This window comes from Chelon labrosus (genome assembly GCF_963514085.1).
Source record: "Chelon labrosus genome assembly, chromosome: 22".
In the NCBI taxonomy this organism is placed as follows: Eukaryota; Metazoa; Chordata; class Actinopteri; order Mugiliformes; family Mugilidae; genus Chelon; species Chelon labrosus.
In genome coordinates this window covers 11,970,464-11,982,493 of record NC_140355.1, presented here as the reverse complement: position 1 = coordinate 11,982,493, position 12,030 = coordinate 11,970,464, and the positions used below count along the sequence as shown (strand labels likewise).

Genomic DNA, 12,030 nt, shown 5'->3' with positions numbered 1-12,030 from the left:
GTGTCGGCTGTGGCGGTGCTGGTGTTGGTGAGAGGGGTTTCACAACGCGGAGCCAAAACATCACACTGAACTTGCAGAGAGGTGTGCCCAAAAAAAAAAAAAACCCAAAACAAACGCGTAAAATAGTAAAAGTTTCAAGGCCGCTCGGAACCGGAACGCATCACCACGAGAAGAAGAGGAATGTGCGCCCGGTCTCGCCGTCGTACCCCGCCTGCATCAGTCCATGCACTGCCTGAGCACTCTGGCATCCTTTGCTTCACTCAGAGCTGGTGTTCTTCTCAGCCAATCAGATTTGCTGCGCAGCTTGAGAGTGTGAGTCGTGCAGGAAACTGTTGTCAGTTTAGTTTGACTCCACATCATTAACACAGGTTGTTTAGTTTAATTCTCTTTTTTGAGACAGATCATGTGTCAGTATATCACATTTCAGATGGGTGTGGTTACAGGTGCAAGACCAGACTAGACCACACATCACAGAGAGAATAAAACAGTTTCTGAGTACGTGCATGCTTGTTCATGCAGACTTCATGTTACATGATAATGGGGTTTTAATAAGATCCTGCAGAAGACTTCACAAAAAAGGCATCTTTATGTTCGTGTACTGCTGTCTATTCACTGCATCTTAGCAAGAAGTCTTTGCTGTCCGCTGAATTTGACTAAATCAGACAGCCTTGTGTAATATTTAAATAAATAATTGTGTTTCTCACAATGTGCACAGAGAATCAGCAAGGCTCCTTTAACAGGATTGAATTCATTCACAGAAGAATAGAAAGGGTTTGCTCCATGCGGGAAGAAGAATGACAGCAACAAGTGAGACAATTTGCACAGTGAGATGACACACTTGTTCCTTTCTCCAACCTATGGACCGACTTCCCAGTCACATCTTGTCGACAGTAAGTACGAGGGCCCAGCCTTTCAGATCCGAACCCACTGTCAGTCCTATAACAGTGAGTTGGAGGCTTGCAATCGCTTTCCATCACCGACTAATGACAACCCGTTGTGTGTAATAAGTTGTATCCCCTCACAAGCCACATCCCAAGTCAGAGGTGAACTCTATGCTGGAGATAATAGTCTCACTGTGCGACTGTGGTTAAAGTCCAATTGATCTGTCAGGATTTCGTGGCACATCTTATCCTCAGGGTCTTTTGGTTCGTCTTTGTTCTTGCTTTTTCTCGACAGTGGATTTGAGCAGTGATTTGAATAACAGAGAATGATTGTAGCAATTTATCCTCTTTTCTTTTTGGTTGTATGGAGCCCCAGCCTCTGTCGAGCAAGAGTTATTCGTACCCCCACCCGGGATGTGATTCTGCCTTGACAGCATCATTGTGGCTAATGGCAGCAGGCGGGAGCCGCTTTTTTGGAGTCTCCAAAACTGTCAGACAGAATCATTTTTTTTTTTTCCATTTTTTGTTTTTGTGTTTGTTGTGTGTGTGTGTGTGTGTGTGTGTGTGTGTTTATCTGACTCACGAAGTCGGTCTAAAACTGATAAAGTGATGCTGGAAACCTACTTGATTGCTGACTCACTGTAGCAGGCCATAATCGTTTTATTAGGTGGGGTGATTCAGATCAAGCCCAGATAAAAGAAAGAGACACGCGAGGGCATTAAAGAAGTTTAGAGCAACTCAGCGTGAGCAGCCACACTGTACCATGAGTGTGCCAAGCAGATCAGGATGTGTCAGCGCTCACAGAAATCCAGGAGCAGGTGCTCTGCATGGTAGAGAACTAATGTGTAATGATCTTCAGTTTTATCTCCTCACTGTGCAGGTTTATGAGAAGTTTACCAACATTTAAATTCAAGGAGAATTCCTGTGCATCTAGCGTAGGAACTAATTCACAGACCAGCGTAGTCTGTTCATCGCCTGAGCGCTACCACTGCACAGATGGACGTGTCTGGTTCTGTTATGTATTCTTCGTATGCCTTATGTTGGAGAAAAACAGCAATAAAAAAAAAAGAGAAATAAGATATATTCATGTGAAAAAGCCGATTTGTTAGTGGTTCTGTATTATGCACAGAAAATACAAGCAGAACAGTACGCATGTATATGTTGTCCTGTCACCAGATCTATGGAGAAAGAAGAAGAGTGAAGCCTGGTGCAGCAGATAGTAGATACAGTCCACTACACAGGACTGAATGTTCAGGTCTAGATGTGGCTTATATAATTAATAAATTATGCATACGGACTCTCCGTTCTGTCGTCAAATCTTTTATTTCACGAATGCATTAAAGCAAACTTTTCCCCAGCTGCAGTCAGACAGACTGAGCCTGAGTAGGAGTTGCATTGTTCATATGAAACAGAAGCTGATAATCTCCATCTACTCTGTGATGGTTAGTCATTTTTTTTTTTTTTTTTTGTCACATGCACAGATGAGTGCACTATCTTCCTGCAGTGCCCTCCTATACATTTTTTTTTTTTTTTTCATTCGAAATGGAGCAATGTCGCTAACTGGGGATATTTAGTTCAGCTCAAGGCTTCCAGCTGTGAAAACACAAACATTTAACTGTTGGTGTTGTCACAGCTGGAACCAAGCGAGGGAACAAACAGAGACTGCATTTGTGGATGGTGCAATCACTTTCAATTAGAGTTAAAGCCAAAATTGCGTAATGATCCGCATTCGACGTCTGGTTTTGGAAGTGGCAGAACGTGATCTCGCGGCGCCGTGGCTAATCTAAACATTTCACTCAAATTCAAGGCCAGTTGTCGGGCACTCCTCGTCTCAGCTTCACGACTCGGGGGCTTTTTTCTCTGATTGCATACGAACCACTCCTCTTTAAACACCTTCAGGCCATCTGGAGCTGAAACAAATTAGATTTTCGAGCACTTTGTTTTTGTCCCCAGCATCTGATAGGTGGAGCTTCACTGGGAGCACAGAGTTAAAGCATTAAAGGATCAATTTAAAAGGGACTTTAATAGGTGGGAGTAGGGTTTCTATTACTGGTGTGGGGTCCTCATGTCAAAGTTAAGAAAGTCATCTGTCCTGTCCTTGTTTCTCTCCACCTATTGGCCTGGCTGCTTATTTAACTGACCCTTCTCATGTGGCTCTGCGCACACTGTTCCCCTGCAGTTTGTTCTTAGTGTTCTTTCGTCCCCTCATGGCAGATGTGATCTTCTCCCTCGCAGCCCTGAAAGCCTTCATTTCCTGGTGAGGAGGCACTTTATTTAAAGCTTATCAAAAGTTTTGTCATACAAAACAAAAGCAACATTAATGCTTGCGCTGCGTTGCATTAGAGCTGTAAAACAGGGCCCTACTTTATCATTTTGCCTACCTATAGTTATATGTCATCTATTTAAAATGAACCACCACCAAACAGCAGCTTCTGCTAGTTAATGTTTTTCACAGATAAGTTTAGGTATCAGTGCAGATAAAGAACCTTTTATCAGGCAGATTGTTTTTTTACTCTCAGTTTCAGGGTCATGTAATTGTTCGGCTTTCTGGACATAAAACGTTCATATGGGCAGATTGAGTGCAGATGACAAATGATTCGAGAATGACTGTCGCTTCTAGCACTTTCTTCTCGCTCTGTCTGCATTTTGCACCTGCACTGGTAACAGGGGTTAGGTGTTTTATTGTGGGGTGGGTTAAAGTTTAATGACTTTGTGATGGTTACATATTGAAAAACACAGTAAGCCTATTACCCATCAACCGCTGCAGATCGTGGCAAACGCACACAGCGAACAGTCTGCTGCCGAGGCCCCGAGAGGAATCAAGGTAAGACAGAAAATCGTTCTGCAAGTCTGGGAAGGTAAATCTCAGTCACCCGAGTGGTAAAATTATAGAATCTAAATCTGAGACTAGGGATTGGATTCAAATTCTTCCACTTTGCTGTTTTACTTCATAAATTGTCCTTTTTACATTTTTAATTATTTATGTAATTTAGTAGCAGATGACAATTTTGTACAAATAGTATTTGAAATGACTGTGCAGTTAAATCATTCAACTTTCCTGTTACGTAATCTGGTCTCCCTCCTTTGACGGACTACAGAATGGAGGACAGTATTAGGCTTTAGGGTTTGGAGGTATTATTAAGCTAAAATACACCCTTTTTCTTTCCTGTGTGTTACTGGCTGCAGAAAACACAGCCAGGAGGCTGCACTGACTTCCTCACAGTCAGATCCTCTCGCATATACAAAACTGCCCTGCAGTGTTAATTCATGCTGATTCAGACAACTTCACTTTGTCAGATCTGCCATGTAGAGGTTTAACGGTTAAAAGAGACACCAACACACAGCCATTTCAGATTTCTGTCATTTTTGATGATCATATTATCGGCATACAAGGAAATGTAGACAGTAATAAAAAGATAATGTTTGATAGAGTAGCCTTGATGTTTAGGCACGCGGTGGGCGACGGTTGTCAAGGTAGTGTTTGCTCTTTAGACAAAAGGGTTTTAAATCAACCCAAAATTTGCATAACATATTTGTCTGCCTTATTCTATTTTTTTTTGTATCTTTTTTGTGTCTTGCACTGTTGTTTCCTGCCGCTGTAACACCCTAATTTCCCCACGGGGATGAATAAAGTCCTATCTTATCTTATCTTATTTTAACAAAGGTGAAGAGGAGTAACTTTCAGCCTGTTGGAAACAACATGGCTTGATTCCAGTGAGCCTTAGGGCACTTACTGTGGCTACAGTGCCGCTTAAAAGAAGTTGTGCCCTTCAGACTTTTCTACCTTTTTCCATAAAAATCACTCAAAGCATTCATGGATTATCACACAAGTCTTGAAAGTAGACAAAAAAAGACCCTAGTCAAACAAATGAAACAAAAATATTACTCTTTTCTATTTGTTTATTCAGGAAAATGAACCAATATTACATATCTGTGCGTCGCAAAAGTAAGCGCACTTCTTGGGAGTTAATTTCAAGGTCAAGTTAGAGTCCATCCGTTTAGAAATATTTCCTCTCAGCGCAATGGGACTCGTGCCTCGTTCAGTCCTTTGTCTACTTTCAGGAGTTGGGTGAAAATCCAGTGCTTTGAGTAATTTTTAGACATTTCTGAAGGGCGCAAATATTTCAGTGTTAATCATGGTTACTGTACATCTCTTGGAGACGTTGTCCCTCAAGACGTTTGGCTGGAGCTGGGACAGTTTATTTCGGTTTGATTTTCTCCAAATTGACCTCAGTGGATGCTGCATGGCCTACTATGGACCAAACAGATTATGACCACACAAATTTCTAATATTATATAACTGGAGTGTCTATTTGCACCCAAGTGAAATTAGCCTAACAGAGCTATTCTACATTGAGAGTCACAGAGCTGCCCGATTATCCCCTCTCTCTCTAGCAGCAAGGCTTTAAGAAGTAAGGTGAAGCTGTATAAAGAGCAATAGAGCCTGTAAATGTAAGCAATGTGGTAGAAGAATGGGTCAGTCAGAGGTCTTAGAGCTGGATAACTGGGGTTAACATCCAAGTTGGGAAACAGTTTGGTCAGGTTTAAGAAACAGTTTGGTCAAGGTTAAGAAAAAGTCCCGGTTTGTGTTGAAACAGACCCTTTCACCATGTGTTACCCATCCACTTGAAAGCCTCTAGCCAGACAGTCTTTTGGCCATGTGCAAACATCACTGTTACCTGTGGTTAAACATCACTGCTATCTGTGGCGTGCAAGTGCAAATAGTCTGCTCCCAATTAGCATCTGTAGATGTTTACGCAAGTCACTTGATATGTTTTCACTGAGAGGTTTTCAAACCGTGCGGCTGAAAGGACAATCAGTGAGCCACATGTTGTGACAGTGCGTTCTCACATTTATTGTTGTGACATAACTGAGCCGTTGGCACATGCTGTGAGAGAGGTTTCTAGGAAGTACAGACAACCTCATAACACGAGGCGCTAAGGCTGAGACACTGATGTTTCAGCATGCGGATGTCATCAGTGTACTTTGAAAACTTTAGCACAAAAAAACACTTGGGTTTAATATGTATGCACTGTATAAATGTGCTCGTTCTAGTAATTGGTAATCACTAGTAAAGTGAGGTTAAGAAATGTAACATACTATATTTAAACGTGCATTATATGACATTTATTGTATGCCATAATATTTTAGTAATTTCTTTTAAAATGCAAATGACTCTTTCTTTCTTTTCCAGACATTAAATTAAGTTATTTGTGGTTACTGAGCTACAAAAATGGTCAAAAAGACAGTAATTGTGGCATTGGTGATGCTGCTTTTGGCAGCTGTTGCTACCTTTCTGGGTGTCTTCTATGGTGTGGGGAGAAGGACCCAATCGGGCTTTAAGGCAGCTGTTGCAGCAGACGCAGGGCCATGTTCAGAGATTGGCAGGTGAGAGCTTGTTTGAAGATGCTGCGAACACGTAAAGACAGAAGAAACACTGATTTAACCTCAATTTGTGCCTTTAAATTCTGTTTTTTTTTTTATCACAGAGACATACTGTTAAAAGGCGGGTCTGCAGTAGATGCCTCCATAGCTGCTTTACTGTGTGTTGGGTTAATGAACGCTCACAGTATGGGCATAGGAGGAGGGCTTTTCTTGACCATCTACAATGCAGCAACCGGTATGCCTTCTCTCTGACGTGCATCTCCGCCAGAAACCCATACCATTACCTGATAATCAGCCCCCTAAATAAATTTCCTGGTGTGTCCCCGTACGTCTACACAGGGACAGTGGAGACCATTGATGCCAGGGAGACGGCACCACGCAATGCATCCGAGAACATGTTTGGGAACAGCACAGATTTATCCCAGACAGGTAATGTTTAACCAGTGTTATCAAGCATGGAAATGAGCCGAGGGTGGCTGACCTTAGTGACAGGAAAAAACAGAAAGTGTTAGAGTGTGCAGTGTTTTTTGTTTCATAGGCAACCAGCTCCCCTCCCCCGCGACCCTTCACAGGACACGCGGTTACAGGAGATGAATGAATGAATGAATGAGCTAATTCTAAGCTGAGAAAACTAAAAGCCATTTGTAGCCGTGAAAATCAGATTCTGCAGAAAACCTAAAGTAATGCCTGAAAAACATATGAGGCAATAACTTTCCATGGATTACAGGAGGATTGGCCATTGCCGTACCAGGGGAGATCAGAGGTTATGAGATGGCGCACCAACGACATGGAAAACTGCCTTGGAAAGACTTGTTTACACCAAGCATTGAACTTGCAAGAAAAGGATTTCCCTTGGGCAGGGCCCTGGCCAATGCAATTAACAGTAAAAGGAATATTATCGTGAATGATCCGGCTTTGTGGTGAGAGCCAACGACCAAACAAAACCCTCATCCAACACTAACTTAAAACATCCACCATCCCCATTTTAAATTATCTTTTTTTTCACTCTCCTCTTTCAGTGAAGTGTTTTGTGGGAAAGACAAAACTCAAGTCCTTAAAGAAAATGAAACAATCACATTCACTAAGCTGGCAGAAACCTATGAGAAAATAGCCGAAGGGGGTCCAGATGTTTTCTACAAGGGTCAACTGGCTCAGGACCTCGTGAGGGACATTCAGGCAGCAGGTTTGTATTTTTTTTTTAATCATCCACAAAACCACAGTCGTCACCATATAAACTAATTATTTAAATTTCCCATTCATCACCAGGTCTCGGCATAATTCATTAAACAAACCTTCTTTTGACAGTAGAAAAAAAAATTAGAACTATTTCTGCACATTTACATCTTCTTTCAACACCCACAGAGCAAATGGGATGTTATTATTCTTTTGACTGCCGCTGCCATTTGCACTAAAAGTGATTTGCTGAAAGACTGCAGGCTACACACTCTAGACATATTTATATGCACACATGCATCTAACCTATAAGAGGATTTGTATTACGAGTTCTGTCCAAGTGTGCATTCAGAGTGTTTGTCAATCCCTGTTTAGGCAGTATCATCACAATGGAGGATCTGAGGGATTACGTGCCTGTCTTGGACGAGAACCCTCTGAGGGTGAATGTGGGGGAGTACACCATGGCTGTGCCCAATGCCCCCGCCAGCGGCCCTGTGCTATCTCTGATTTTAAACATCTTGAACGGTAAGCCTTGATGCTCTGTCAAAAAAAACAAAAAAACATCCCGTGTGGGAGAGAATGTGCTTTAACGTGAGCTGCCTCCACTTCGCCAGTCACAGGCACAGACACAGACTGTAACCGCACCATGAGCCACTGTACGGTGAAGCTACTCTAAAAATAAATGCTTTTTAACCTAAGGAGCAGCTTTAATGGCACCATAACACAGAGCTACATTTAGAAGATTATAAGATCCACACTAACATTGGCAATAAAGCGTTTGCCGATCAGAAAAAGCCGGTATGGGTAAGATTACTAACAGATGGTTCCTCAAAAAGACATAAAGCTTAAAACAACTAAAGCAACATGAGTTTTACTTTAATCCAATTTATTTTGAAGTCAAAACCATGAGGGAACCACTCTGTAACCCTGACTGAAGGGCTTTTGTTGAACTAATTAAAATCCACAGATGATCGCCGTCTGTGTTTTCACACTTGAAACGCTTTGAGCCTGATCAGCAATGTTTGTGAAGGTGTTGCTCATCAGATCGTTACCTTTATTCATTATTTTTATCCCATAATCATACATGATTTCTGTCGCCATCATTATCGGTCTGATTTAACTTTCTGCAGGCTGATCGTAGACTTGAACTGCCGGTCTGTGGAGACACCGTCTCCCTGCTTTGGCTGCTTTTCAGCACAGTGACGGTTTAGATGAGAAAGTTTCTTCCAAAGTAATTAATCTCCCCAAACCTTTCCTTCTCCCTGCCTGGCCACCCACTCGCCGTGGCCCCCTGCCTCACACACTAACACTAATCTCACCAATTTACCTCTAATTGGACACAGTTGAGTGGTTGAAGCTTCACGCACACATTTCAGTCAGTGGCCAAAACTTTCATCCTGCTGATTTACCGTGACTCCTGCCTCCGTCTGCAGCTGAAACCCATCAAACCAAAGCTCTCCGGTTCCCTTCAGCCGTCCTCCTGTTTCCTTGTGTGGCTGTCAGGTCAGCCTAATACCCAAGGTCTGGTCACAGCAGCTTTAAGACTAAATAGAAACCCAGGAAGAGTCGAGGCCATTTCGTCTGTCTCCTTTTCTACCTCAGCCTGAATGAATGAAGACTGATGGGTGAGCCTGTGGTTTAAAATGACTTCTGACAATTGCTGTATTTTCTGCAGGGTACAGCTTCACCGCAGATAGCATGTCAAGCACTGAGAAGAAGATCCTAACCTACCATCGAATTGTGGAGGCCTTTCGTTTTGCGTATGCAAAGAGAACTTTGCTCGGAGATCCCAAGTTCCTCAACATCACAGATGTAAGGGCACTCCCTCTCCTCAAAACACATTTAACACAGGCCTTGTTAAGGTAGAATCACAAAAAAAAAAAATTCCTGAAGCTTTAAAGAGGAAGTACTGTTTTTTACAACCTGGACCTTATTTCTGGCATAAAATACGACCGTTTACTCACTCCATATAACTTTGGTGTCATTTGTAGTCGTTCGGGAGATAATTAGATCTGCGTATATCCATATAGTGGGAGTGACTGGGGCACCGAAACGCAACCTCTAAATAACACATTATCTGCCTCGAAACTCGTTCATTTCACCAATATTTTGTTATAATACGCTAGTGCTGTTCCCCGTTGAGTCCGGAGTTACCTGTTATCATCATCCGGGGTCTGTTGATTGACCTACAGACCCCGGATGATGTCTTCTGACCTGGATGATGTCATCTCTGAGCCTGTAATTTGCTACTGCAAGTTTTTTGCAACATGGCTGAATATTTTTCCGATTCTGAGATTGTGGACGAACCATAGTAGCATAGCAGTTAATATGTTTTAATGGTGTATTAGTGTGCAGCCACAGGGGACGCCAAAGTGACACATGCTCAAATTTTACTACGCATAAGCCTATCTTGTCCTACAACATATATTATTATTCAATTCAAATTTTAATATTTAAATGATAAATTAAATTCAGTCTGGGTGACCTGTGTGATTTATAGGTTTGGCATGTGTAGGCCTATGTTCAAAAATGTCCAGATTTTAATTACTCAAATCTTTCTCCCCCTAAAGCTCATCCAGAATATGACTTCAAACTCCTACGCCGACATCCTCCATAAAAAGATTACAGATGACACCACGCACCACATGGACTACTACGAGCCAGAGTTTTACCTGCCCGATAACCACGGCACCGCACACATCTCTGTCGTAGCGGAGGATGGAAGCGCTGTGGCTGCCACCAGCACCATCAATCAATAGTATGACCTCCAAGCTGACCAAGAGACGTACCAGCAGACATACTGTATGTTATTAGTCGTGTGCATACAACTCTACCCTGATATCGTCGTGGTTCTTGTTTTCTTGCAGTTTGGGTTCCAAAGTCATGTCAGCATCAACAGGGATAATTCTCAATAATGAGATGGACGACTTCAGCTCCCCACTCATCACAAATGGCTTTGGTGTGCCTCCTTCACCAAACAACTTTATCAGACCAGGTAAGATGTTCACATAAACACACATACAAACTGAAAAACACACACAAAGGGTTGTCAAAACCCCATAAGCACCAATACGTAGATTAACTTTGCAACAGTAGACTGAAGATTCAAGGTCACCTGTTCTTTTTGGATGACTTTGATTCACAGGAACAGGATGTTTGTCTTTATTTGACCCTGGTAACTTAATTAATCATTCAATTCTGTTAAAAGGGAAAAGGCCGATGTCTTCCATGTGTCCAACCATCCTCTTTGACAAAAACAACAAAGTTAAGATGGTGGTCGGAGCCTCCGGTGGAACAAAAATCACCACCTCCATTGCTGAGGTAAGACACATGTCAGTACAGTAACTGGATTATTAACACATTTTATACTTCAACTCATCATTGTTTGATACGTTTGTTGTTTTTTCAGGTGATTCTGAAAGCGCTGTTCTTCGACTTTGACCTCAACAGAGCCGTGTCAGAGCCGAGGGTCCATAACCAACTGAGTCCCAACACCACTGTAGCAGAGCCTGACTTTGACAGAGTGAGTGTCACAAACAGCAAACAGCACTGATATATGTAACTAATAGCCGAATGGTGTGGAACGCAGGGAGACAATCCTTCATCCCTAACCCCAACAAACACTGAATCCTAATGCCTCAGCCACGACTGGCACCAGAGACACTGCTCATTATATTTACCTTCAGGGATCAATACCAAGTAAAAACACAGAGGAAAAACGTTTCAGTACTAATGTGCCAGTAGTCTAAATTGTGGCCTAGAAATAGGCATGCCATCCTAATTTTGCCTCTGCTCACAGATTTGTTTTACGATTTTTTAAAACTTTCAGAGAGGAAACTATTGCACAAGACAACTAATCCTCATAGAATGTCTTTCAAATGCGTACATTTGCTTCTCTAATGAATTAGCTCTGAACGTTGCTCTGGCAAATAAAAAAAAAAAAAGGAAGAAAAAGAAATCCTCCTCTACAGCATTTTAGGAAAGGCCGATTATAAAGGGTAAAAATTTTCAGAAATATTCCTTTATACCAGGATAGTTCTGTCTATGCGTTTAAATATGCTCTTTCCTAAAGTTAAACACTGAGATGTAGAATAACTGGTTGCTCCGATGAAAACACATTAGATCTTAAATACTCTGTCTACACAAAATTGGTTTTAAATTCTTTTTTGTATCCGCTAGAAACAAACTGGTTCTCCATGCAGCGATTTAGCATTTAAAAAGCTCATCATAACTTATTTTCACTGATTTTCTTTTGCTTTTCACAAGTTAACTTAAGTCAGCATGCACGCTTTAAATGGGTTTCATTCCTTATTTATCAAGGCAATCACAGCGTTGATGGGCTATGTTTTATGAGAAAAAAATTTTCACATGCCCCTGGTTTTGCGTATAGTCTTGATATATGCCTCTGTTTGCAGAGCGTCCTAGAGGGCTTGGCAAAGAAGAACCATGAGACAGAGGTCCTCAAATCAACAGGAGCCGTGGTGCAGGCGGTGGTTCGTCACAGCGACGGACTGCATGCTAAGTCAGACCCTCGCAAGTTTGCGTACGCAGCAGGATACTGAGGTCATTAACACACCCCCGATTATCACTA

The 12,030-nt window shown here is 42.0% G+C and overlaps 1 protein-coding gene across 1 annotated transcript; it reads left to right on the top strand.

The window, feature by feature from the left end:
* The first annotated feature begins 6,054 nt into the window (after positions 1–6,054).
* Positions 6,055–12,030, top strand: ggt1b (gamma-glutamyltransferase 1b). Its single transcript, XM_084572580.1, has 12 exons — positions 6,055–6,269; positions 6,371–6,501; positions 6,606–6,695; positions 6,994–7,186; positions 7,286–7,453; positions 7,819–7,964; positions 9,115–9,251; positions 10,010–10,197; positions 10,307–10,434; positions 10,648–10,760; positions 10,849–10,962; positions 11,855–12,030. Exons 1-12 carry the CDS (start codon positions 6,115–6,117, stop codon positions 11,999–12,001), a joined length of 1,710 nt encoding a protein of 569 aa, XP_084428706.1. The 5' UTR covers positions 6,055–6,114; the 3' UTR covers positions 12,002–12,030.

Coding starts and splice junctions, on each gene's coding strand:
- ggt1b (XM_084572580.1), top strand. CDS start 6,115: ATGGTCAAAAAGACAGTAATTGTGGCATTGGTGATGCTGCTTTTGGCA. Junction 6,270..6,370: donor CCATGTTCAGAGATTGGCAG/GTGAGAGCTTGT, acceptor TTTTTATCACAG/AGACATACTGTTAAAAGGCG. Junction 7,965..9,114: donor GATTTTAAACATCTTGAACG/GTAAGCCTTGAT, acceptor TATTTTCTGCAG/GGTACAGCTTCACCGCAGAT.